This window comes from Heterocephalus glaber, unplaced genomic scaffold (genome assembly GCF_053883595.1).
Source record: "Heterocephalus glaber isolate CG9 unplaced genomic scaffold, H.glaber_assembly_v1.0 deba00001608, whole genome shotgun sequence".
Lineage (NCBI taxonomy): Eukaryota > Metazoa > Chordata > Mammalia > Rodentia > Bathyergidae > Heterocephalus > Heterocephalus glaber.
In genome coordinates, this window is record NW_028258379.1 from 9,297,559 (window position 1) to 9,321,553 (window position 23,995).

The following is a 23,995-nucleotide window of genomic DNA, read 5'->3' on the forward strand; positions in this document are numbered from 1 at the left end:
TTCTTCTGTGTTTCATCATAACCAGGATGTTTGTTGCCTGCATCCATGTGGTTGGAACTGGCTCTTGCCCTTGGGAAGGGGAAAAGGGAAGATGAATGACATGCAATTCTCTTATGAAAGCATACTCTGGAAGTTCTACCTGTCATTTATACTCACATTCTGTTAATCAAAGCTAACATATGACCACACTTAGTTGTAAAAGAGGGGGAGAAATGTGAGAGCTTCAGCAGTTACCTACTAAAAGGAAGAAGAGAAAGAGCTTATGGGAAGAAACTGAAGGTGGTACACAGACACCTAGCTGATCAGTGGAACAGCTAGATTCAAACCCCATGACTAAAACCTATGATCCTTTCACCCCATTATTCCACCACTTGTCATAATTGACAGTCAGTAAATGTTTGTTAAATTGAGAGAATGAAATATTATGTGTAATCTTTTTGGTATTTGAAATTATTTCTTCCTTCTTCCTTGCTTCCCTGATTACATTAGTGGTTCTGTGCCAAAATGTCACTGCTTTTGATGATATTATTTTTATTTGTAAAGCAGAAATATGATATTCGTCTTCCTTCAGTAGAAATATTATAATAAAAGAATCCTCCAATTCTGAGAGGCTCTGTAGAACCATATGATGTGTGATAATAGGTTAATGATTCCAATATTTTAAATAACCAAATGACCATCTCCTTTAAAACAGGTACAGTATTTGTCTTGGGAGAATGCCATTACTCCACTTTTCACTTTTTTTTTTTTTTGGTACCGGGGATCAGACTTACCACCTTGAGCTTGTGAGGCAGGCGCAGTGCCACTGAGCTAAATCCCCAGCCCCACTTTTCACATTTCGTTTTGGCTGCTGTATGGTCAACTCTTACTGCAAAAATGCTTTATAACATCATCACCAAAGAACTGATGGGTATATAGAAATATTTAACGCACAAGCATCTGTGTCTCCTAGGGGTCAACTACTTAAGCTTGCCAGCTCTGTTCTTACTTTCCTTCTAGTAGACTAGCTTGGACATATTTCCCCTGACAGTGGCAGAAGCAAAAGAGAAGAAATGGAAATACTTGAGGCTTCCTGAGGCCTAGGCTGGGAACTGGCACAAATTATTAGCCAAAGCAAGTCATATGGCCAGCCCCATAGTCTGCTCCAAGGAAAATGTGCTACACCTTAAGTGAGAAAAACTACAAACCCATGATAAAGGATGTAAACACAGAATTGCTGAGGGATTGGGTGTCAGTAAAACAACTTACTATTGCTTTGCCTCTAGCACATTATTTTGAATATTTGCAGTGATGGTAAATATTTTAAGGGTAGCTTTAAATTTTTTTAAATGACTAAGTTTATGAATACAATTAAAGAATCAAGCTAGGTTTCTCTTTGAGCAGAAATATAGATATTTAATCATGTTACATAAATAATGAATCTTGTTTCTGAAAGAATTGGTTAAAGAATATGGCATTTGGTGGCAGAATATGTGGGATAATTGCCCTTCCAAGGTGACCACTTTGAAATGATAACACACATTTAAATTTTTTTTCCAAAATATGTTTTTAATAATAAGCCTTATAACCTGCAGTCATATGTTACCACTCTGTCAAAGTAGGAAGGGAAGTAATAGAGGCTTGTTGTACCTGATCATTTGTCTCACTCTGGAAAAATATGCTTTATGTGCAGATTCTCATCGCCAAGTCCCCTCTGGCTCCCTTCACCTCATTTGTCTACACCATCAAGGCAGAAGGCCTGGTTCTTCAAGGTAAGATCCTTAGAGTAAGCCATTTCTTTAAGCTGATTATGCTCAGTGCTGCCCATTGCTGGTGTAGTTACTGCTGTGGTCATTTAAACTGTTTCAGGACAGAATCAAAGGCCATGGTTGGGCTGGGATTTAGCTCAGTGGCACCGCGCCTGCCTTGCAAGTGCAAGGTCCTGAGTTCAATCCCCGGTACTGGGGGGGGGGGGGGGGAGGCCAAGGTGAATTGGCTAGTGATATTGCCCTGATATGGTCAAAAGATTGGCATCTGTGACAAGAATTTGACAGAAGATTGAGATATAGTTGAGGGAGAACTGTAGGATTTAATAGCAGAGTGGGACAACAGAAAATAAAAGGTCAAAACAAGAGTGCTAGGAATTGCTCCCAATAGTCTTCTTCATGAATCCTATGGTGTGAACCAGGCAGGTGGTCTCTGATGCCAGTGCAAAGAGCCTCTTGCTTCACAAGCTGTAGCCCATCTGGGCTGGTGGAACCACTGTGTTGTGGTTCCAAGAGCTCCATTTCTTTGGCCTCCCTGTGGTTACTCCATTTCCATTCCCTGAGTTCAAGTCCCAAGAGACCCTTATGCTGGGATATGCCTTGCTTGCTGACCTGCCTCTTGTGACATGGGCATGGAACTTGGAAGGAGCTGAGTTCTTCATCAAAGTGAGATACCCCAAGCCCACAATCTGGAACTCACTGATCTGCAGTGGGGACTCATTCTCAGATGCTGGGTACTCTGGTGATTAGGAAAGGCACCCAATCCCAGGTCTTTCCAGAAAATAATAAAAATGAAGAAGTAAATTGGAATGATCCCTGGGACCGAAAAAAAAAAAAAAAAATTGGAACACCATTAAGCTCAGAAGAATCAGCCCCTGGGAATGGATATGCAAAATTGCTTTGCAAATTAAGAAGTGCTCAGGATACACATTTGTCTGTTCCTTAGTGTCAGGCAGGCAGCCTCACCCACCAAATGCATAGGTTAATATTTGGCCTGAGCCACAGAAGAGTGGCACAGTAATACCTCAGTTCATGAATGTTCTTGCAAACAATTCAATTCTCAAACAAAAACACGACAAAATTTTGCTTCCATTCACAAACTCCACATGTGACAAAATGTGGCCATCTTCCCCAAAATCGTAAAACAAATTAAGTTTATGAACTGAGGCATCACTGTATTGCTATTGCTGTTCGTGTCTGCCCAGCAAAATTTTGTAAGCTGTGGTCTTTCTCCAGGTTTATGAAACAGGACAGTCCCTGCACCATCCTCATGGTGACCATTACATTCCAAAGATGGAGCAGGGATTCTGCTGTGCAGGCTGAGAAGTGGGCTGCAGCCAGCCCTTTCTTCCCTTCCTCTTCTGAAATGCTTGCTTCTTAATAGACTCTCAAAGCAACATGTTTGTTTGATGCAGCTGAGCTCCACAGCAGGGACTCTCGGGGCCACAGAAATTTGGGGTAAAAACTACTGACCTTTGGCTCTTAGCCTCTGACTTATGCTATCCAAGTTCCTTGGTAAATATTTTTTTTTACAATTGCAAATATTGTTTTCTGACAAAGAAGCAGAGATTTTAAGACCAGATTAAGCAAAGCAAACAGCAGGCCCCTTTGTTACATACACTTTAAGGGTGTATAACTAATAAGCAATCAGAAAGCTCGGTTTTATTTACCCAGTGCACAGTGTGCCTTTGAGCTCTTCATTTTTAGAGGTAGTCTTAAAAGATTATAAGTCTAGTAAATAGCAAATTTAGATGAAGTTTTCAAGAAATTCTATGGAAAATTATGAGATAAGTTCAAGAGGAAAAGAATCAGTTGAAAGTCTTGCTAGGATGTTTATACCTTGAAAACTAGCATTTTTAAGCCTGGTCAAATAGAGATAACTTCGGATATATTTGTGTTAACAAGATTCACTGGGCTGCATCCCTGATGTTCATTGCTAGGATAATGATTTTGACAGGGAAGTTGAAATTGTTTAGAGAAAATAGAAACTGGAAATACAATGCGTTGATAGAAGTTAAAAAAAATACTTCAAGGAAGGACTAATAGAAAAAATTGAAAAATAGGAGAGAAAGTAATTTACTAAAGAAGACTGACCTGGAATAATGTGTCCAGAAAAGAAAAAATTTCAGGAAAATGTCTTATGATGCAAGTTCCCCAAGCAGTAAATAAAAATGGCTGGGAATCCTCAGAACCTCACCTATTTTCTAAGTTGTTTTCCTGTCCCACTCCCTCAGGTGCACTTCCTTCTCTGAGGCCCAGAGGCAGAAGGGCCCTGCTGCTGTCACCAGCAGTGCCACTGAGTTACAAACTTCACTGAGTTAGCATACCTTGTGCCCTTCTAATGTGCTCCACAGCTTCTGGAGGGGAAACAGGAGTTTGCTGCCCAGAAAAGTGAGGGCCCCCTTTTACTGAAGAGAACCTTTGGGTTTCTGTTCCAGCTCTGCTGTGATCTTAAGAAAAATCTCTGGGGCCCTCATTTTGTCTGCTTGAAAATGAAAATGCTGATTCAAGGCTTGGAAAACTGGCCTGCAACCCATCAATGGGTCGTGACATCAAACTGATGGGTCACAACCAGCATTTAGGAAGAAAGGGAGAGAGGGAAGAAGGGAAAATAGAAAATATCTGATTATGTAATGAAATACTTGTGTAATTGTGTGTATGTGATTTTGTATGAATGTGTATATGTGTGCACATTAAGACTTCATGTATGGGGATTGCAGTGATGGTGTTTTCTTACTTGGATGGAAGTAACCTGGTTGGATGATCTCTTGTCACTTCAGTTTATCTGATTCTCCTGGGAGGTGATGTACTTATCATTCACTTACCTCAGCACAGTTGTACCTAACTAGAACATAAAGGCTTATTTTTCCCTGTTCTTACCAGATGACTGAGCTGAAAGACACCTGTATAATTCCCCAGGTTTAAAGCAAAGAAACCCTTGCTTCCTGGGTGGTAAACTTGGAAAGGTAACACCAGTCAAGTCAAGGCTAAAAAGTGTTCCTGGTGTGAGGAGTTGCTGGGGCATGATAGCTCCAGGTTGGTGTGGAAATGGCACCTGACCTGAACCTCTGGCTGCAATCTGCAGTCTGCCCCATATACGAGCGGCACAGAGATGGCAGGGCGGCGGGGTTTGCAACGTGATGCCCTGTGCTACCCTTAAGAGAGACCAGCAGCCCCTTCTGGCTGGCCATCAGGCTCTAATGGAGCCAAGCTGGAGTGGTGGGAAAGAACAATCCACAGGGGCTAACCCGGGGGCAGGGCCGGGTCGTCAGTGAACGTGGGAATGATCCAAAATGCCTTTTATCCCTCGGCAAACCTCAAGACTCCTCTTGGCCCACTGACCAGGAGGTTTTCTAATACCTGCACCTCTCAGAGTGCGCAAGCCGAGGGAGGGAATAGAAAGTGGAGGCAAAATTCGATTGACAGGCTCCACAGGCCATTCCCCTCACCAGTTCTCAAGGATTAGGATGCTGAGAACAGACAGCAACTGGGGGCCTGACACCCTTCCCTCCCCTTTGTTCACTGGGATGGGAGGGACAATGGAGCGGCAGGCTGGAGAGACCCGGGCTGGTTAGAGATTTCTCAGGCCATTTTTTTTAAACACTTGAAGGAGCCGGACCGTGCTATTGTTGTAGTAAAATAGAAAGCAGAACTATTCTCCTTTTGCAAAAAAAAGAAAAAAGAAAAGAAAGAAAGAAAAAGTAAAAGAAAGAAAACCCACCCTCCAGGCATCTTCAGGAGGCCTCAGGCTATTAACATGGTAATACCACCCCGTTTGCATCTTCTTTGTTTGCCTGCCTTTGTCCAGGATCCTGGGCTCTCTTGGCTGGGCCCTAGATTCTGGAAATACTTGGGCCCTAAAGGAGAGGGAGCTCACAGTAGCCTCCAGCTTCTTGGTGGTTGGTCCTCTAACAGAAGGCCAGAGGGAGATTCAGCCCTTTGGGTGACAGGAGTGGGAAAAGTGGGGGTTGACCAGGAGCCGTGAATCCATTTTTCCTTTTATCCCCCAGGGAAAGCCTGGGTGCCTAACAAGTGGAAAAGCTCAAAGGACTGGCTAGGCCAAGTGAGGTGGAGGGGTGCTGGGACCTGATAGCAAGTGAAGAGCAGAAGAGTTGACTTTGGAGATCAGCTTTAATGGGGAGGAGCCCCAAAGCACTGCAGACAAGAAGGGGGGGGGGTGGAGTCCCATGAACTCCAAGTCAACCCACATCTGCTCTGATCCTGTCCTTTGTTTCTTCAGCAGACCCTGAATGTGCCATCTAGAGCACAGCTGGGTCTGTGACACTGAAAACAACTAGGCTGTCTTGCTTATGTTTCAGGAGGCCTCTGGGAAGCCAGGGCCAGGCCTTCCTGAAGCCATCCCAGTATTCTTGGGGTCTGTGGAGTAACTGCCTGGGGATCAGTGAAATAGCTCCTAAGGAAGGGGCTGGCCCTGGGAATGGAGAGGTTGGACCAACAGAGCCCACTCTATTCACTCCTTCACCTACAATTCTTTCCTCAGGAATGTAGGGCACACTTGGGAAAACAGAAAGCCGAGTTGTTTTGAGCAGAACAAAAGATAGCAGCTTGGGCCAGGGATTTAGCTCAGTGGTTCCAGTGCCTGCCTCGAAAGCACAAAGTCCTGAGTTCAATCCCCGGTACCAAAAAAAAAGATAGCAGCTTGGTTTCCCCATAAGACAGAAGTGTGTTTCCTATATTTATTTCTACAGAATCAGGATCTGGTATGACTGCTTAAATTTGGATTCTGGTGCTGTCCTCTACCAGTTTAGATTTGAATGAACAGCATAAATCTTTGGGGAGTGGATTGGGGAACCTCAGAAGAGCCCAGAGTACCCTGACACTGGTCAAGAGAAGGTGCTGGACAAAAACTAACTTCCTATTTCTTCAACCACTTTGTGGAGGAACTCAAAAGAAACCAGAAAACAAACAGTGATTTTTTTTTTTTAGAACTAGAAAGCTATGTCCCTTTCTTGCTTTGGTTTTACAATCAAGAAAGGTTTGTTTGATCACCTTTTGAAGCGTATCGGGAAAGGCATTAATCTCCCCTATTTGTTCACTTGTCACAAACTTGAGTTAAATTCTTCCACCCCATTTTCTTAGTCACCAAGCCAACTGGATGATTTATTGAAAAATTCTTTCCCCCCAAATACCACCATCTGAGCTCATCAGATTTCAATTTGAATCAGTAGCCTGTCTAAATATTTTCTGCCTGGTGGACTCAGAGTAACCCAAAAGGTTCTCAATCTATTTCCAAACAGGTATGGAGGTGTCTGCATTCTTAGTACCACCCCCACACCTGGCAGAGCCTAGAATTCTTGTGGGAGTCTGGGCAGAGATCCCTGGGATTCAGTGACGCAGAGAGTACAAACTCCTTCCAGAGGTCATAGAGAAGAGGACAGAGCTGGCCTGTCACGTTGTCCCTGCAGCCTCAGAAGGCTCATCTAGGACTCTTGGTATGGGGCTTCCCATGGGAAAATGAGGAAAGAGTCCAACTTCCAAGTACTCTTCTCTTTTGACATTCATTTTACATCCTCTTCCTCTATGACGTCTTCCTACACTGTCCCTTTGCCTTGTTCATTTATTATGTTATCTATGTAGTTTGTTTGTTTGTTTTTGCAATGCTGGCAAACACTCTACCACTGAGCTACACCCCAGCATGAATCATATAATTAATATAGACAGTACAGAAAATCATAAAGCATGAATTTTAAAAGACTCTCATATCTAAAATTAGCAAATATTTAAAAATTTGTCCTACTTTTCTCAGATTTTTTTAAATAACAAGACTAAAACTTGACAAAGCTCAAAACTCTTTTGTATCTACACCTAGTCCAGTCTTTCCCCACCGCCACATTCTCCACAGAAGCAGAAGTTGTCCATAATTTGGTATATTCCCTTCCTCTTCCATAAATGAATTCACATATAATGATTTGTTTTGAGTGCATTTTAAACTTTGCATATATGGCTTATCATACATGTCATTCTACAACTTGCTTTTGTCATTTAACTTTTTTATGCTATGTCTATACTGATGCACATTGAACATTTTTTTTTTCACTTTACTTCAGGTGTCTACATCCATTGTATGACTATACCATGTTATCTACTTCCCTATTTATGAGAATTTCGGTTATTTGCAACAATGAATTTCTTTTTTTTTTTTTTTAATTACTGGGAATCAAACTCAGGACCTTGTGCTTGCCTGGTAGGTGCCATGCCACTAAGCTATATCCCCGGCCCAACAATGAATTTCTTTATACATGTCTCTTCGTTGGCAGGCATGAGTTTCTCTAGGGATGTATCATGAATGATTGATTAGAGGGTATGCACATTTTCATCCTTACTATACATTTGCAAATTTCTGTCCAAAGAGATTTACCAATATACCCTCCCTCTGGAGGTAGTGCACTAATTTCTATGCAGGTGTATGTGTAATTATAAGTTTGTTATCATGTTTCCATGGCTGATCTTCTTATGCATTCTTTATGGATACCTCTTTTTTGTCTGCCTTTGGAGTATAAGCTTGCCATATACTCTGGAGAGATCTGCACAGTATGTGAGCTTTATGCATGTGGTTAAATGATTATTGATAAAAATTGTTTCACTGCACCTAAGGTAACTATATTCACATCCCAAGACAGCTTTTAGTCTCGTCTGCCACTTTGATCTTCAAATGAAAAACTGAGTCCCCAAAAAGCTGAAGAGAAGCTCACTGCCTCAAAGTTGAGTTTGTAACCCTTTACAAGTAGGTAGGCTGGGCCCAAGAGTTTAGAAAATCAGAAATGGGTTTGGGCCCCCTTCTCTTCTATTATGTCAGGCCCTATAGCCACTTATTTACCAGACTTCATGGGCCTTGTTGACATATTCCAGGCCCATATTTCAGAATCCTGACATTCTAAGCTAAAAATCAGTCACATTGATATAACGATCCTTCTAGAAATTCCCTGAACGTAGTTGGGTTATAAGTTTGACTGGATGTAACCACTGCCTAAACTAAAGTGGTGTCCAAGATAAAGATTTGCTGCTTCCTCACATAGCACTGTGGAGGAATGCAGGCCAGAGCTTGTGTGGCAGCTTGGCCCCACATGTCTATCCCCGGACCCAGGGTATTGGGTTGTTGCTCTGTCCCACCTAGGATATTTCTCAGTTGTCAGAGTCCAAATGGCTCAACATCATGTCTTCCATCCAAGTAGCAGGAGTTGTGTGGGACAGAGTGATGAGAGGAAAATCATCCCCCTTCCTGTAAGGACGTTAACCAGAAGTTACATGCTTCATTTCTGCTTATATCATGTGGCAAATCTGTAACTATATGTCAAGAAAGGCTGAGAACATAGTTGCTAATCTGGGTGGCCAGGTACCTAGATAAATTTGGGGAGCTCTGTTACCACAAGAGAAAGAGGGAAAATGAATATTCAGAGACAGAGCCCTTTCAGAGGAGCCTAGTTGCAGAGATTACTTCCCAGGATACAATAGTACACTCCCTAGGGCTGGGCTTGCATAACAGAAATACAAATAAATACAAATAAATATTGGGTTTGTTAAAAATGCTATCAGGACTCTCTTTTGTTCCAGAATCTAGAGCAAAGAGGGCTAGGATGTCATAGTCAGCTATTCACCACATATTAGAACCCAAAAATCTTGTCCCCTCACCCTGCCCAAAACAGAATTTCCATCAAGTGGAAACATTAGTATGTTTTGCTGTTATGCGGTATTTAAGAACAAAATTTGAATGAGTGCTATGAGCACAAATCAGAGTATGAACTTGGGTCAAAAGTCGTAGACTAAACACGTTTTTTCCAAAATATTTTTTTTTCCTGCCTACATTTTTTTGTAACATGGAACAAAATTTCAGTTGAAATAAGGTTATAGAGAAAAACTTTATTCCAAAACTTGTACTGTATTCCAAAAACCTGGACTGTAGATCCAGACTGGATCCACACTCCTCTTTTAGAACCTGTAAGTCATTGGCAGAGCTAACAATTTGCATTTGTGAAAATGCACAGGTAATAATACCAAAAGATGTTAAGTCAAGTCAGGTTGTTGGTTTTCTCTGAAAATGTCTTCCAAAAGGACTTGAGGTTCTTTCTGGAATATGATTTAAGTTCCATCTTGGTGAGTTCAGTTCAGTATGTGTCAAGTATCTATCGTTTGTAAAGCATAGCGCTCAGGGCTCAAGGGATATAAAACTGGGAAGAAAAAAAGGTCCCTTCCATTTAGTAGCTTAATATCTAGTTAGGAAAGATGTAATTACATAAGTTTAATAAAAAGCAAAGCGTGATACCTGTTATGGACGTTCAAACAGTTGGACATGGACAGATAAAAGAGATAGACTCTTTCCAACTAGAATGACCGAGTATGTGGGACTGGCACTGGATTCAGCTTCTGACTACTGACAAAAACCACATTCCATTGTCTCTTGACAGAGCCCAGTTTCTTTTGCTGCCTGAGGATAGACTCAGGGACACTGGGGAATGCTGATTAGTTCCATCACTAATGTTGATTAGTGATGAATGTTGAATCATGCTGACTAATGCGTTCTAAATGGATGGACTCAACAATAAAGGGAACATGGAGAGTCAAGAGTTCAGGTCTCAAATCTCATCGTGTGATGAAGTGTAAATCACTCCTCCTCTTAGTGCTCTCTCTCTTTTTTTGAGTCCAGTAAGTCACCTAGGATACTAAGTGCTTTACAAACCTCAAAGGTAAATGAAATGCTTTTAACAACTACCAGGACAGGCTTATGCAACCTTAGGTTATTTGTGGTGCACACAAAATCAGAAAGCCCATCGCAGGCTGCCCATTGCCCATGTGACACTGCCATTTCCTCACACATGCCATGACAACTGACAAACAGTGAACTTCACTCACAAAAACTAACAAATAGAAGAGCTTTTGAAAAATCTTCCTATCTACCTGCTAGGGTGTCTGTGTCTTTTGACAACAAACATCGCCAGAGCACTAAAAGCTTACATTGCACACACAGCTCTCTCTCTTTTGACACCTCCCCAGTTAGACTGCTTGAGAACCTGGCCTTCCATGTCCAGATGTTTACTGAATTCTGAAGGCCCCCCAAAGGGCCCAAGTTCTTTTGTTGCTCTCCAAATCATTTCCCACAGAGACTGACCGATGTCCTGAAGGAGCCCTTCAATGGGGAGGATAAATGAAGGCAGATGAAGACATGACCCCCTGAGGCTCGCCCACAGCCACTCTAACAAAGAGGCTGAGGGGCAACCTTGTAAGGAGTGTTTTGGTCAGCACCGTCCCTATGAGAGGCCAAGTCTCCCCCACAGGGCTGCTTTCAATGGCTACCATCATAGTGGAAGTACTGGGCATTTGTTGAGGGCTGTGGTGTGCTAGGTGTAGCATAAAACATCTAAATCATGGTCCCGGCCTTTGTGAGGGCTTTCTGGCTACAGATGGCAGCTGGCTTTCTCAGGGGAAACGTCGGGATTGTAGAGAAAGCCAAAGAGGGACTTGTGTCTCTGAATGACCTTTTCCCACCCAGTGCAGATAGACTTCCCCTTTGTCTGTAACTATCTGCAGTCAGGCCAGTGCTGCAGGACCTTAACCCAGCCCCCAGCCTGTACTGAGTTTCTGGGTGCCTGTAGTGTGCAAGGCAGTTGATTCTGTGGGTGACAAGTATGGGAGGGGATTGCAACTGTGGGAAAGTTTCATTTAGATTGCTGGTGAGAAGTTAATGCATTTTATGATATGTTTTCAAATTCTCTCTCTCTCTCTCTCTCTCTCTCTCTCTCTCCTTTTAGACCAACAGAGGCCATAGGAATACTGTGACCTTTGTCTACAGCTGATGGGGGCATGGTTTGTGAAATGAAACTGGACCATGCAGCTTGGAGAAAGGAAATGGAAGCCAAAATAACGGGGATTAATTAGTTGATTGCTGTTGAGATGGTAACAGATTTGCTCCTAGACCATTGAGCCAGTGATTTCAGGCCTAGCAGGGAAGGTGAAGATGAAGAAGCCTTTGTTAAGATCTCTAGATGTGTAGGACTGAGGGCTTTGGCTCCATGGGATGTCAACAGCCATAATAATAATAATTTGCACTTATATAGCACCTTTCAAGTAGGCATCTCAAGTGGGTTAACCACATTAATTAATTAAAGCCTATAATCCCCCTGGGGAGAGGAGGAGGATAACTAACAAGATTTGTAATTATAGGAGGGAACATTTCCGAAGGAAGTATTGTCCACCAAATAAAAAGAATAGGTGCAAAGGAATTGGGGTCTCCAAAGAGCAACTGATTCAGAAATGAAATCACTGAATGATGGGGGATATCGGGGGCAGGCATGGGTGTGGGGTTCTGCTCTTGTGTCAGAGGGAGGTTGATGGCCTCAGAATTCACTGACAGGTTTAGTTAGATCCAGTGGAGAAGCAGAGCATGTATGGTATTAGTGGCATTTGGAAGGTCATTAGTGGCATAACTATTGTAGTGTAAATTCACATTTCACTGGCATATTGTGTATAGCCTTGCAAAACAAAGAGTGAGATTCATGCAGTATTAAATAAAGGATGAAATGACTTCTTTAGATTTAAAGCCCAAAGCTGGCCATTCAATTAGCAAATAAATCACTTGGTGACCCATGGGATAATTTAGTCATTTCCAGTAGAACACCCAGCATTCCTATTCCTCCTGCCCATAAGCTTTTGACCAAAGCATCAAGCTGGGTGCAGCGCAAGGTTCTGGGGGTGCAGCGCAAGGTTCTGGGGCTTCAGCCCCTTCCAAGTCAGACATTAAATCTTCCCAGTCTTTCCCATTGGGACCCTCCTACCCAAGTTGTGAACCCAAACCATCTGCTGCAAAATCACTTTGTGCCTGCTCTCCCTTCGGAAATTTTAAGTGCCTTGGGAGTGAGAATCAAGTCAAATTGTATTTTCTATCACTGTTCAACAGAGTGCTGTGTACAAAGTCAATACAGAGTGATGCAGAATGGTTGAATGTCTGAGTCCATTTTAACAACTCAGTATTTGCTAAGCACATACCAAATACTCAGGGGAAGCCTAAAAGTGATAGGATGTGTGCCCCATCCTCAAGAAATATACTACAAATGGACTCAAAAATGAGTAGCTATGATATAAAGCAGAATAAAATAAAGTAACAGAATAGATGCACATCCAAGCCCCATGCAGCAAGGGCAGGAAGAGGAACATTTCACTGGCCTGGAGCCAACCAGGGAAGGTATTCAAGGCAACAGCACATGTGCTGGGCATCAGAGGAAAGAAAGATTTGTGTAGGCCTGGAAGTGGCAGGGACAGCAGACATTTGAGGCTAAGGCCATGTGTCTCCCTCTGATGGAAGTACATTTTGAGAACTTGTGGTTTTCCATAGACTATGTAGCTGAAAAACCAAGCAAAGTTTTGCAACTGATTAAATGTACATTTCCCATGAATTCTCATGACATGAATTGAGTCAAACATGAAAGGATATTTGAGAAGTTATTGATGGGGTTCAGGGCATGCTATCCCAAAATATGGGAAAACAGCAAAAGTCAGTATCTTCTTCCCCTGTCCCCTGAAGCAGATCATAAAATCTTCATTCCAGAGGTGCCCTCCCTATACCAGGAGGAAAAGAATGTCCTTATCTCTGAAGACACAGGGAGGCAGTAAAGAATATGAACAAACAGGACTTGCTAAAATCCCCCCACCCTGTTTATTATCATTAGATCATACCCATTCATCTTCCAGTCATATTTTTATATACTATCCACTCTTCATCAAACCTAAGCATAAAAATGCACAGCCTGCCCTGTTTCTTTGAGTCTTCATTTATGAAGGCTCCCATGTCACATAAAATTTATGTCAAATAAATTTACATGCTTTTTTCCTTGTTAATCTGTCTTTTGTTATAAAGGCCCTAGCCATGATCCTTGTAATGGGTGAGGCAAAGATAATACCTTTTCTCCCCTACAGTTTCTGGTACCCAGTGAGTGATAGCTGAGACACCCCAGCCTCTCTGGAGCCTGTAGATAAGGTCCTGGGACAACTGGCAAAAAGCCAGGGGATAAATTCCTACCAAGGTCAACTCTCTCCTTGATCTCTATCCATAGTCCCCAATCTAGAGAAGAAGATTAAAATTTCTTGTCCCTTCCTTTCCAAATTTAGGAAAGAAACACTTGTTTGGATTGTGATTCTCTGGCTAAATTTGGCTTTGGGGTACCCACTCATCACGAAGCCTTTCCCTCCCAAAGACAGTGCCTCTTTTCTTGTCTCATTTTTATTTAAAATTAGGCTTGTCTTTCCATTTGTGAGGACATACATCTTGTGAATTTGCACGTATAGGGAGATAGTTTCAGGCTGCAGATCCCAAGCATGTGGCTGGCTCGAATTTGGGTTACACCCATTAGTGGTTAATATACCTACTGGCACCAGCTCTTGAGGTCTATCTGTGTTTGTCTTTTGGCTATCTTTGGGAGTACTGCTGTCTTTGGGAGTACTGCTGTCCTTTGGCTATCTTTTAGAGTACTTTGGGAATCATTTAATGCCTTTCATTTAAAAGAAGAAAATGGTAAATAAATGTATACGCTTTGCTCTCATTAACCTGTGTTTTGTTTTGTAACGGGGGGTTAGCCATGAACCTTGTGATGGATGAGGAAAAGATGCTACTTTTTCTTCTCTACTTTGGGAAAGATATTGTTTATTCACTATAACTCAGTTTGGTTTCTCCCAACTTTTACTATCCATAAAAAAATAAAATCTAAAAAGTTCACATATTAAAATGAGTCAGTCATAAGTATCAAAGTAAAAAGAATACATATCCTGATACCACATATCAAAAATTGTCTTCCTCCATCCTCAGCCACCTCATCTTTGTTAAAGGAGCCAGGCACCCTCATTGGAGGAAAGATAGCCTATTTAATAAATGGTGTTGGAAAACCTGGATTTCAGCCTCCCGAAGATTAAAACTAGACCCATACGTATCACCATGCACTAAACAGATCAAAGTGGATTAAAGATCTAAATATTAAGACAGAAACATTAAACTTGCTGGAAGATAAGTTAGGCAGAACTCTTGAAGACATTGGCATAGGAAAAGACTTTATGAACAAAACCTCAGTAGCATGGGAACTAGCACAAAGAATCAACAACTGGGATCTCATCTTATTAAAAAGCTTCTGCACTGCAAGGGAAACCACCAACAGAGCTAAGAGACAACCTACAATGTGGGAAAAAAATTTTAGCAGCTGTACCTCAGATAAAGGTCTACTATCTAGAATATATAAAGAACTGAAAAAAATCAGACCCCCCAAATTCAAAGACCCAATTCAAAAATGGGCATCTGAAATGAACGGACATTTCTCAGAGAAAGAAGTAAAAGCAGCAAATAAATATGTGAAAAAATGTTCAACATCACTCATCATTCGAGAGATGCAGATGAAAACAACCCTGATATTCCACCTCACCCCAGAAAGAATGGCTGCTATCACGGAATCAACCAATAACAAATGCTGGCAGAGGTGTGGGGAGAAAGGAACTCTTCTGCATTGTTGGTGGGAATGTAGATTGGTGCAACCACTGTGGAAATCAGTATGGAGATACCTCAAAGAACTAGGACTAGAGGTCCCATATGACCCAGCTATTCCCCTGCTGGGTATCTTCCCCAAAGAATTAAAAGAATCATACCACAGCGATACATGTGCACCCATGTTTATAGCAGAACAGTTTGTAATAATAGCTAAAGCTTGGAAACAGCCCAAGTGCCCATCAACTGGAAACTGGATAAAGAAGATGTGGTTTTTTTTTTTATAAAATGTAGTAGTACTCAGCCATAAAGAACAAGAAACTAGAGACATTTTTAGCTAAATGGATGCATATTGAGGCCATACTCATAAGTGAAATAAACAGGACACACATGTGTAAATACCAAATAGTTTCTCTAGTGTGAGAAACTGAAAGTATAAATAAGGATTAAAATGATTAAAATGAATAATTGATAATTTGAAATAGGAAAAGGTCCAAAGGTGTAGGGGTGGTGGGAGGGGAAGGGGAAAAGAAAGAAGGGAAAGGAAAAATTATGAGAAAAGAAAAAAAATGGAAATGAAATCTATATAAACAGGGAAGGGCGGAGGGGTTGAAGGGCACACGGGTAATGGGGAAAAAAATAAGAACTAAGATACATCATCCACAGGTACAAGCACCCAATGATAAATGTAAATGTATTGTATACCTAAAATGTACCAATAAAAGAATTTTTTAAAAAATTGTCTTCCTCCCTGAGACTCTTTTTATGACCTCAGGAAACTCCAAGGCAGTGGTCTACCCCCACCCCCACCCCCATGGTTGACAAACCCACCCTGTCCTCTCCAGCTCTGAGCCCCACCCCCAGCCATCACCACAGCCCTGGTGCTAGGACAGCCCCTCAGCACTCCTTTTGCACACTGAACACCTGCTGGATGATCACTTGACATGATCCTTCCTCGCTGATCCCTGCCAGCAATCTTGTGAGATGAGTCTGCAGTGTCCCTTCTTTGCAATGAGGACCTGAGGCAAGAGGGGTTTGTTGTCTTGCTAGAAAGAATGGAATGGGGATTTGCACCTGGACATTCCTGTTCCTTCTATCCCCATGTAATATTTTGTTCAGCCTGTCTTACCCATCCTCAGTTCACTGAAGTACTCAGCACATGCTATACACACAATTGTATAGGAATTCAGTGGATATTTTCCAAATAATAGAATCACCAAGAATAATACTAGTGGTCGGATTTTGCATCCTGAGCAGCAACTCCAGAGAGCTGGGAATAATAACAGTGGGAATAAGAAAAACACGGAGAAGTTACTCCTGTCTTCTTCACTTTCCACCACTGTTAAAGACTGGGAGACATGCACAGGAAAATAGCCCCAGGGAAGGTTTGTAGGAAGGCAGACACAGGTGGTATTCTTCCCCAGGAGCCGAAGACCAGGCAGGCAGGTACAACCTATGACATACTAGAAATGACATGCTAGAGAAGCATCTCATATTGCCAAATTACTTTTATTGAAAGTGGTTAATAATATAATTCAGAGTTTTTGGTTTTTTGTGTTTTTATTTGTTGTGATACTGAGGGTCAAACCCAGGGTCTTGCAATTCAGAGGTATTTTGAAGTGTGTGTGTGTGTGTGTTTGTGTGTGTGTGTGTAAATCCAACTTTGTCACCCTAATTATGCTAGACTCCTAACCATTCTGTTGAGGTCCTGCAGTCCTGGGAAAGATTTGGAAGTATTTCTAGATTAACTCAGAGATGCTGAGCTCTGTGCAGACTTCCTTTTAGGCTGTATGTTGTAAGCAATGCCAAGTTAATTGCTCAGACACAGTATTATAAAAGTTTTTCCAGCAAAACCACGATTGCCAAAAAAGAGTTCTGAAAATGGAGGATAATGGGTAATGGGGGAGAAACAAGTAAAAGAATGAAGTACAAAATATCTAATTCTGGCCTAAAAACTGTGGTCTTAGAACCATTTTGAAGTATTGTTTTTTCTGTGCCTATGGAAGGACTCTGTTCTTTCCACTTTATTCCACTATAGAATTCAAAGATTTCTTTTGCTCAAATGGAAGGAAGGAACCCATCTCACTTCTCAGTTTCATGTCCTAAGGGTGAGAGAGAAACACATTGCCTATTTCTCTGAAATTTGGTAAGGACAGGGCTCAGATGAAGTACAATTTTTTCAGAACTCAAAATCAATCTGCAAAGAGGAAAAAAAACCTATAAATCACTGTATATAAATCAGAAGAAATTTCATTTTGCTACCTAAAAACAACCCCTCAAATCTCAGTGACTTGAAGTCTGTATAAGTCCAAGAGCTCTACAGATACACTTTTCTCTATGTAGTAACTCAGTATTGCACTGTAGTGTTAACATTCATTTTCACAGTTGCCCTTTAGAGGAAGAGAGAGGTTAAGAAAGGAAGAACAAGATTGACACACATCACTTGTCTCATGGCTACACAGCCATGTAGCCCTGCCTAACTTCAGGGAAGCAGGAAAGTCCAAATTTCCCATATTGGGAAGGGAAGGAGAACTGAATGTAACTGAACACTTGTAACCCTTGCCATATGCTGCTGTTCCCAACAAGCTCGCAAATGCTTCATTCTTTCGAATCCACTTCTTTTTTTTTTTTTTTTGTACCAGGGATCAAACTTAGGACCTTGCACTTTTAAGGCAGGCGGTGATACCACTGAGCTAAATCCCTGGCCATTGAATCCACTTCTTTTATGTACTGTTCCCTTGGATTACCTGACATGTGTCAAAGACCTCCAGGATGGTGTTGAGGAAGAGAGACAAAATAGTTCTGCAGTCTACAGGTCCTTTTTTTTTTTTTTTAGCACCAGTTAACTCTGGGTACTTAGTTCTCTCAGATACTAATAACTCTGGGAAAGGATAATGGGCTCAAGGAAGCCATAGTCCAGTTGTAGTAATACATTTAAGATGGAACAGTTGGCTTTGAGTTGTCCGGAATCATCATGCATTGTGTAAAAAGTCTTCTGGAAATGTGCCCTTCCACTTCCATTCTTCCCTTCTTACCAGACATGATTCAAATTCCCAAACCCTGCCACTTTTCCAGAAAGCAGCTCTCTCTGCAGCAGAGAGGTGGGGTAGGGGTGAGGGGGAGTCTTTCCCTTATTATTCTTCCGGTAATGAATTCCTGATCTGAGTGGGCTGCCTCCATGTGTTTTTAGTCAAGTGCTGATGGCAGCCTTGCTGGGGGACATTTCGAAGAGGCTGTGGACATAACAAATGAGGTCTTGTATTGACAAGAGCTACTCTTGCTTTTCCTTCCAGTTTAGCCCTCCTGAGTCCTGAAATCAGAGATGAGAAATGATTCGTAAGATCTTGGTGAACTAACATGGCTGCCACACCTCTTTGCTCCCTTTAGGAAAAAAAGATATAGTTTGAAAGTTCTTTTTCAGAGAGATTTGTGATCTGTATTTTAGTAATTTAAAAGGGACTTTCTAAGACCAAACCAGTTCTTTGTAGATGCCACAACTTCCTTTCTTCAGGACCTAAGCATAGTTTTGGCCTACTCTGATGTCCTTAGAACAGAGAGACAAATTAGGTCACACCATTTCCTGCCTGAAACCTAATCTCAAGTAGGCAAGCAGCTTCCTAGTCAGCTATAGTGGTGGCCATGTTTGCTAAGAGAGCAGCCTGCTCGTTCTCCCCAAAGCAACCTATCTACAAGGAACTTGTACAGCTTTTGGTTACAGTTGGACTCTTCACTGGCAAAAGCAGTCTGAATTACCTCTGGTAAAAGGTGATGTGTGTTGTTAGGATATGAGTGACATGGAATTAGAAAGCCTTTTGAAGAGGAGGCGGCCCTGGAAATTCTTTACCTCGATATCTCTGCATTTCTCTGCACATCTGCCCCGAAATACTCTTTCTCCCAGAAGACTTGTCCTGCATACTGTAAGTTCTGGTTACTGAAAACTTTGGTTTACATATGGCTCCTCCTGGTGTCTCTAGCTCCTTTCAACTTCTGTCCCCTTTGGTTTTTTTTTCCTTGTTTGAAATTACTAAGAGAGAACCTGATTGGCCCAGGGTTATCTTCTTGTTTTGTTTCATGGGTCACTGGCTAACCAACCAATTGTGGGCTGGGGAAATCATTGAAAACAAGGCTCTCGAAGCAGCAGAAGGTGTGTGCAAGGCTGCTTCCATTACAGGGGAATGTGAGAGGGCAAGACAATGATAAACTCTAGTGCACTCTATATCCTCTAATATTGCTGCAGAGATTCTTCTCTTCTTCCTCCCTTTCCTATTATGATGGACCTGACCTCCATACACCTGTCACAGCCTAGATATCTCCTATCACTTCTCCATCCCTGTCTCCTGATGTCAGGGTTGTATCGCCCTTTTAAGGAGACTTGGAAGCTGAGATGGGGGCATGAAAAATATTAGCAAAAAATATTAGTGCTCCTTTAAAGTGCCCGGTCACAGAGGTAGAGGACTGGTGAGTGGGATGGAAGGCTCTTGAGACTTATTTAAGATTGAGGAAGGTGTGATATGGAAGCAAGGATGGCAATAAAACCTCAACTGAAGAAAATCCTGTTCTACTATGAGACCAAGATGTCTTTCCTCCTTCCCAATCCTTGGAGCAATTTCCCTTTCCCCAAAACCATTCATCAGCAGAAAAGAAACTTCCACTGAAGAACTCTGACATAGCAAGTGGGAAGATAGTCTCCCTTCATTAATCTCCCCACCCTCCCCTGGTCCCAGATACTTGACTAACAAATCCCAAGCAATTTACTTTCAAACTAACATTTAGAACACACTAGGACTAGGTTCTATCAGTTGTGTTCTCCCAAGATGCCCAGAGCTCTTCACTTGAAATTATTCGTAAATCTTCATGATGTTTTTGGAAGACTAGTCATGCATAGTGTTGCCCTGTTTCAACTGATTTAGAGAAATTGTGTTCCATGTGACTCCAGACATCAACTAGAGGACTAGGGGAAGAGTTGAACTGTGGTACCAGGCTTTCCCTTTATTCACCAGACACCATTACCTTTATACCTCATCAAACATGTAAGAGCCCATTCCAAGCCATCTCCCTTCAAATTGCAATGCAGTATTTCTATTTTCTTTTTAGTGGACATGACGCCATGAGTAAAGTAAAAGCAAATCTAAACAATTCCATTTTCCTGACCTTTCTTGAGCTTTGAATATGTCGGTGTTGATTAAATCATTGGTTAAATTTTCCCATGACTGACACATTTATCTACTGACTAAAATTGCAGTGTTCCCCTTCGAGACTCTGATGGCAGAGAAGGTAAGTCTGGCAGTGTTTCTAAGCCTGCTGCTGAGGGATTCTAGAGCCAATCCTTCTGGATCACTTCCAGATCCCTGCTCATTCCATTTAAAATCAGAGGTTGAAGTCTATTGCCATTGGCTGTCCTCTGGGGCCAGAGAACCCATCTGGGGTTTGCCTGGCCTCTCACGCCAACAACCATCCACACTCCACAGTCATTCTCAATCTAACAGCTTGGAAGTAGATGCAAAGATGAAGCAGAAGCCAGTTTGGCTTTCCCCCAGTTCTCTAGGCTCCTCCAGGATTAATCAGTAACCACCTATCTTTGTGTCAATAGCATAAGCTTCTCTAACTAGAACACCTGGTGGAGACCCACAGGAAGGCTTAAGATGAAGCAAATTTTGTAGCAATTGTGCTGCTTAAGCTGGACTCATAATCTCCAGACAAAAACAGCTTGCTAAACCCAGCAAACTAGCTGGCGAGACCTATAGCTCTCAGTGTTCCTTAACCTAGTAATATTTTTTTGCTAATATTTTCCATGCCCCCAACTCAGCTCCCAAGTCTCCTTATGCCGTGAACTTTAAGCAACATCTCTTGGTGTCAGACATGTTTATTGAAATGGTCTGAGTTCATCTTATTGGTAGAATTCTTTAGGGCACCTTCTCCATGCTTTCCCCAACCTCAGAGCTCATCCAAATGGTGATGTTCATATTATTGAAGAAACCATAAACCTTCTTGACTGGCATTCCTGATTAGTTTGTCAAAGCCATTAACCCAAATGGCCCTGGGTGCTAGGAAATGGCCTGTGGAGGGAAAGAGGTGGAGGATGGTGATGAGAGTACAACACATGAACAGAGGGCATGTGGAAAATAGTTTCCTGCTGTAGTCTGCTCAGCTGCCATAAAGAATACCACAGGCTGTGTAGCTTAAACAACAGACATTTATTTTCTCATTGTTCTGGAGACTAGAAGTCCAAGGACAAGGTGCCAGCGGGTTTGGAGTTCTCTTGGAGGCTCATTCCTTGGCTTGTGGCTTTCCTCTGTGCATGAGCTTCTAGTGTCTCTTCCTATACTTATAAAGGCACCAGTCTTATTGCATTAGGACCCCACACTTATGCCCTCATACAATCTGATTTACCTGCTTTTTAAAAGCACTATCTTCAAAAAACATTTTTTAAAAATAAAAGCTTTATCTTCAAATATAGTCACACGAGGGCTGGGGATTTAGCTCTGTGGTTTTGGTGCCTGCTGCGCAAGCACAAAGACCGGAGTTCAATCCCCGGTACAAAAAAAACAAAACAAAAAAAACAAATATAGTCACATGGGATGTTAGTGCTTCAACATGTGAATTTTGAGAGAACAGTTGTCACCTGCCATGACTATTTTCCTCGTCAGATCATCACCCATCCTAATCTGAATGGGAGGAAAGTAGGTGTTGGCCAAGAAATGTAGATGTGATTTGTACAATCTGAGAATTGCTAAGGAAGGAGGGTGCATAGATGGAAAGAGTAGAAAGATGGATGATGGGTAGGTGCCTGAGTGAATGGTTGGCTGGATAGTCAGATGAATAAATAATGGCTTTGGTAGTATGTTGATAGCACCAGGGCAGAAAGTGTATTCTGCTTCTTTGGGATTGTAGCCTTCTACAGTTCAAGGCTTGCAAACTGAGATGCTAGATGGGCAAAAAGAGGCAAAGTGCAATAATTGGGAGTTGTGGGGACTGACAAATTGGAGAGAGCATGTCCTATAACAGTAGGCGGTAGTTACAGATGAGCAAATCTGAGTCAGTTTGCTCTAAGCCCTCTGTCTGAGTAGACCCCAACCTTGGGCTCTGGCTTGCTTAGTTCAGTTTTAGCAATAATCCCGCTGAAGCCAGATGTGGTGGCACACACATGTAATCCCAGCACTCTGTGAGTCTGAGGCAGGAGGATGGCAAGCTCAAGCCCAGCCTGGGCAACTTAGTGACGTGGAAGTCTCAGTTTTCTCAAAAAACCCTGCTGAGTCAATTTTTTGAAAATTCTTACCCTTGATATCTGATCACCATCCAGGTCTGATCAAATTTCTCATCCTACGTTCTCAATGTTATCACTCTGTCCTGCCTTCAGTAAGAATCCTATCAAATCGCTTTAGCCAGTATCCCCCTAACCTTGATGTTTCCTCTTAGTAATTTTTTCATCCATTGACTCCCATGTGTGCCTTGGCTGTAAATTCCCATTCTTCCCTTCTGTATTCAAGAGTTGAGCCCAGTCTCTCTCCCCTACCGCAAAACCCCTTCTCAATGTCCCTTCCTGAATAGTCTTCCTTAACATGTGTAACAAGTGTCCTGAAAATGTTTTTCTTAGTATTCAGCTTCAACCAGTTGTTACCATACAGGATGTTGCAAGGACTTCTGATTTTTCAAGGGAAGCCAGAAATCTGGATTCTTAGATGAAGTCTTTCTTTAAAAACATCTTGAAATTCAAAAATTATAAAATGCTGGGCTGGGGATTTAGCTCAGTGGTTCTGCCACCTGCCTCGCAAGCGCAAGGACCCAAGTTTGATCCCTGGTACCAAAAAAAAAAAAAAATCAAAAATTATAAAATGCTGTACGAGCCAAAAAAACACATTGATAGTCTGCATCCCAGAAGTTACCAGGTTCCCTCTCAGATACAAGAAAGACATGTGTCATATCATTGCATGAACATGTAGGTATTTAAGAGTGCAGGTTTGTGGGTAGATTTTCTGGGTTCATGTTCCAGTCTACCACTTACTACCTTTGTAATCTTGGGCAATCTCACATATAACTCATAGAACTGTTGGAAGGATAAAAGTTAGCTAGCGTGTGTTGGTACCTAAAACTGTGCCTGCTGCCTGGTCAGAAGGCAGTCATCTGTGCATTGGTAGTACTAGCTAGTATCATGAATCTCTTGGTGTCCTCATCCATAACATGGGCTGGTTCTTGCCTTTCCTATCCTACAGGCCAAAAGAAGACTACGTCTGAAAGAGCTTAGAAATTATGCACATTGCTAATAAACATACTGATCATTACTTTTGTTACTTTTCCTATAAATGAGGAACAGCCTTTCCCAATGCATACCTGGGAATCACTAGGAAGAGGACAATTGTGACTAGGACTGATCCTCTGTTCTTCTTAGAGTCATATGCTTCTTATTCTTAGAATTTGGTGTTGTTCTTTTTTAGTTATAAAAATTTTAAAGTTTCAGAGAAGTACAGAAAATAGTGTAAGAACACCCAGATACCTTTATCTAGATTTAGTGATTGTTAACATTTGCTACATGTGCTCCACTCTGTGAGTTTTCCTGGCAGATAACTGAGATGGAACATGGAAGCGATGTGGGAAGAAAATAGGGTAAATTGAGGCATGATAACATTGACCAGGAAAGCTGGGGTCTTTAACTACCTCAGCCACTACTTATGTTTTTTTAAAAAGTGAGACCCAATCAGGTAGGGGTGATTTCCCCTTAGACAGCGCCAGAGAGAAAGGACTTTTATGCAGGATAGTTAGAGATAATACATTTTTATTG

General features: G+C 41.9%; 1 protein-coding gene across 7 annotated transcripts in view; it reads left to right on the top strand.

Annotated features, from left to right (window-relative positions):
• The window catches only part of Rad51b (RAD51 paralog B), an 828,064-nt gene that overhangs the window by 598,273 nt on the left and 205,796 nt on the right, over positions 1-23,995 (top strand). For 4 of the 7 annotated variants that reach the window (XM_087195304.1, XM_087195303.1, XM_087195305.1 and 1 more), the window contains one exon: positions 1,673-1,751. In XM_087195304.1, the coding sequence (XP_087051430.1) occupies positions 1,673-1,751 (79 nt within the window). Of the gene's footprint in view, positions 1-1,672; positions 1,752-11,509; positions 14,294-23,995 lie in introns of those variants that run through there. The other 3 variants (XR_002390446.2, XM_004837341.3, XM_021247382.2) reach the window with 1 other exon arrangement.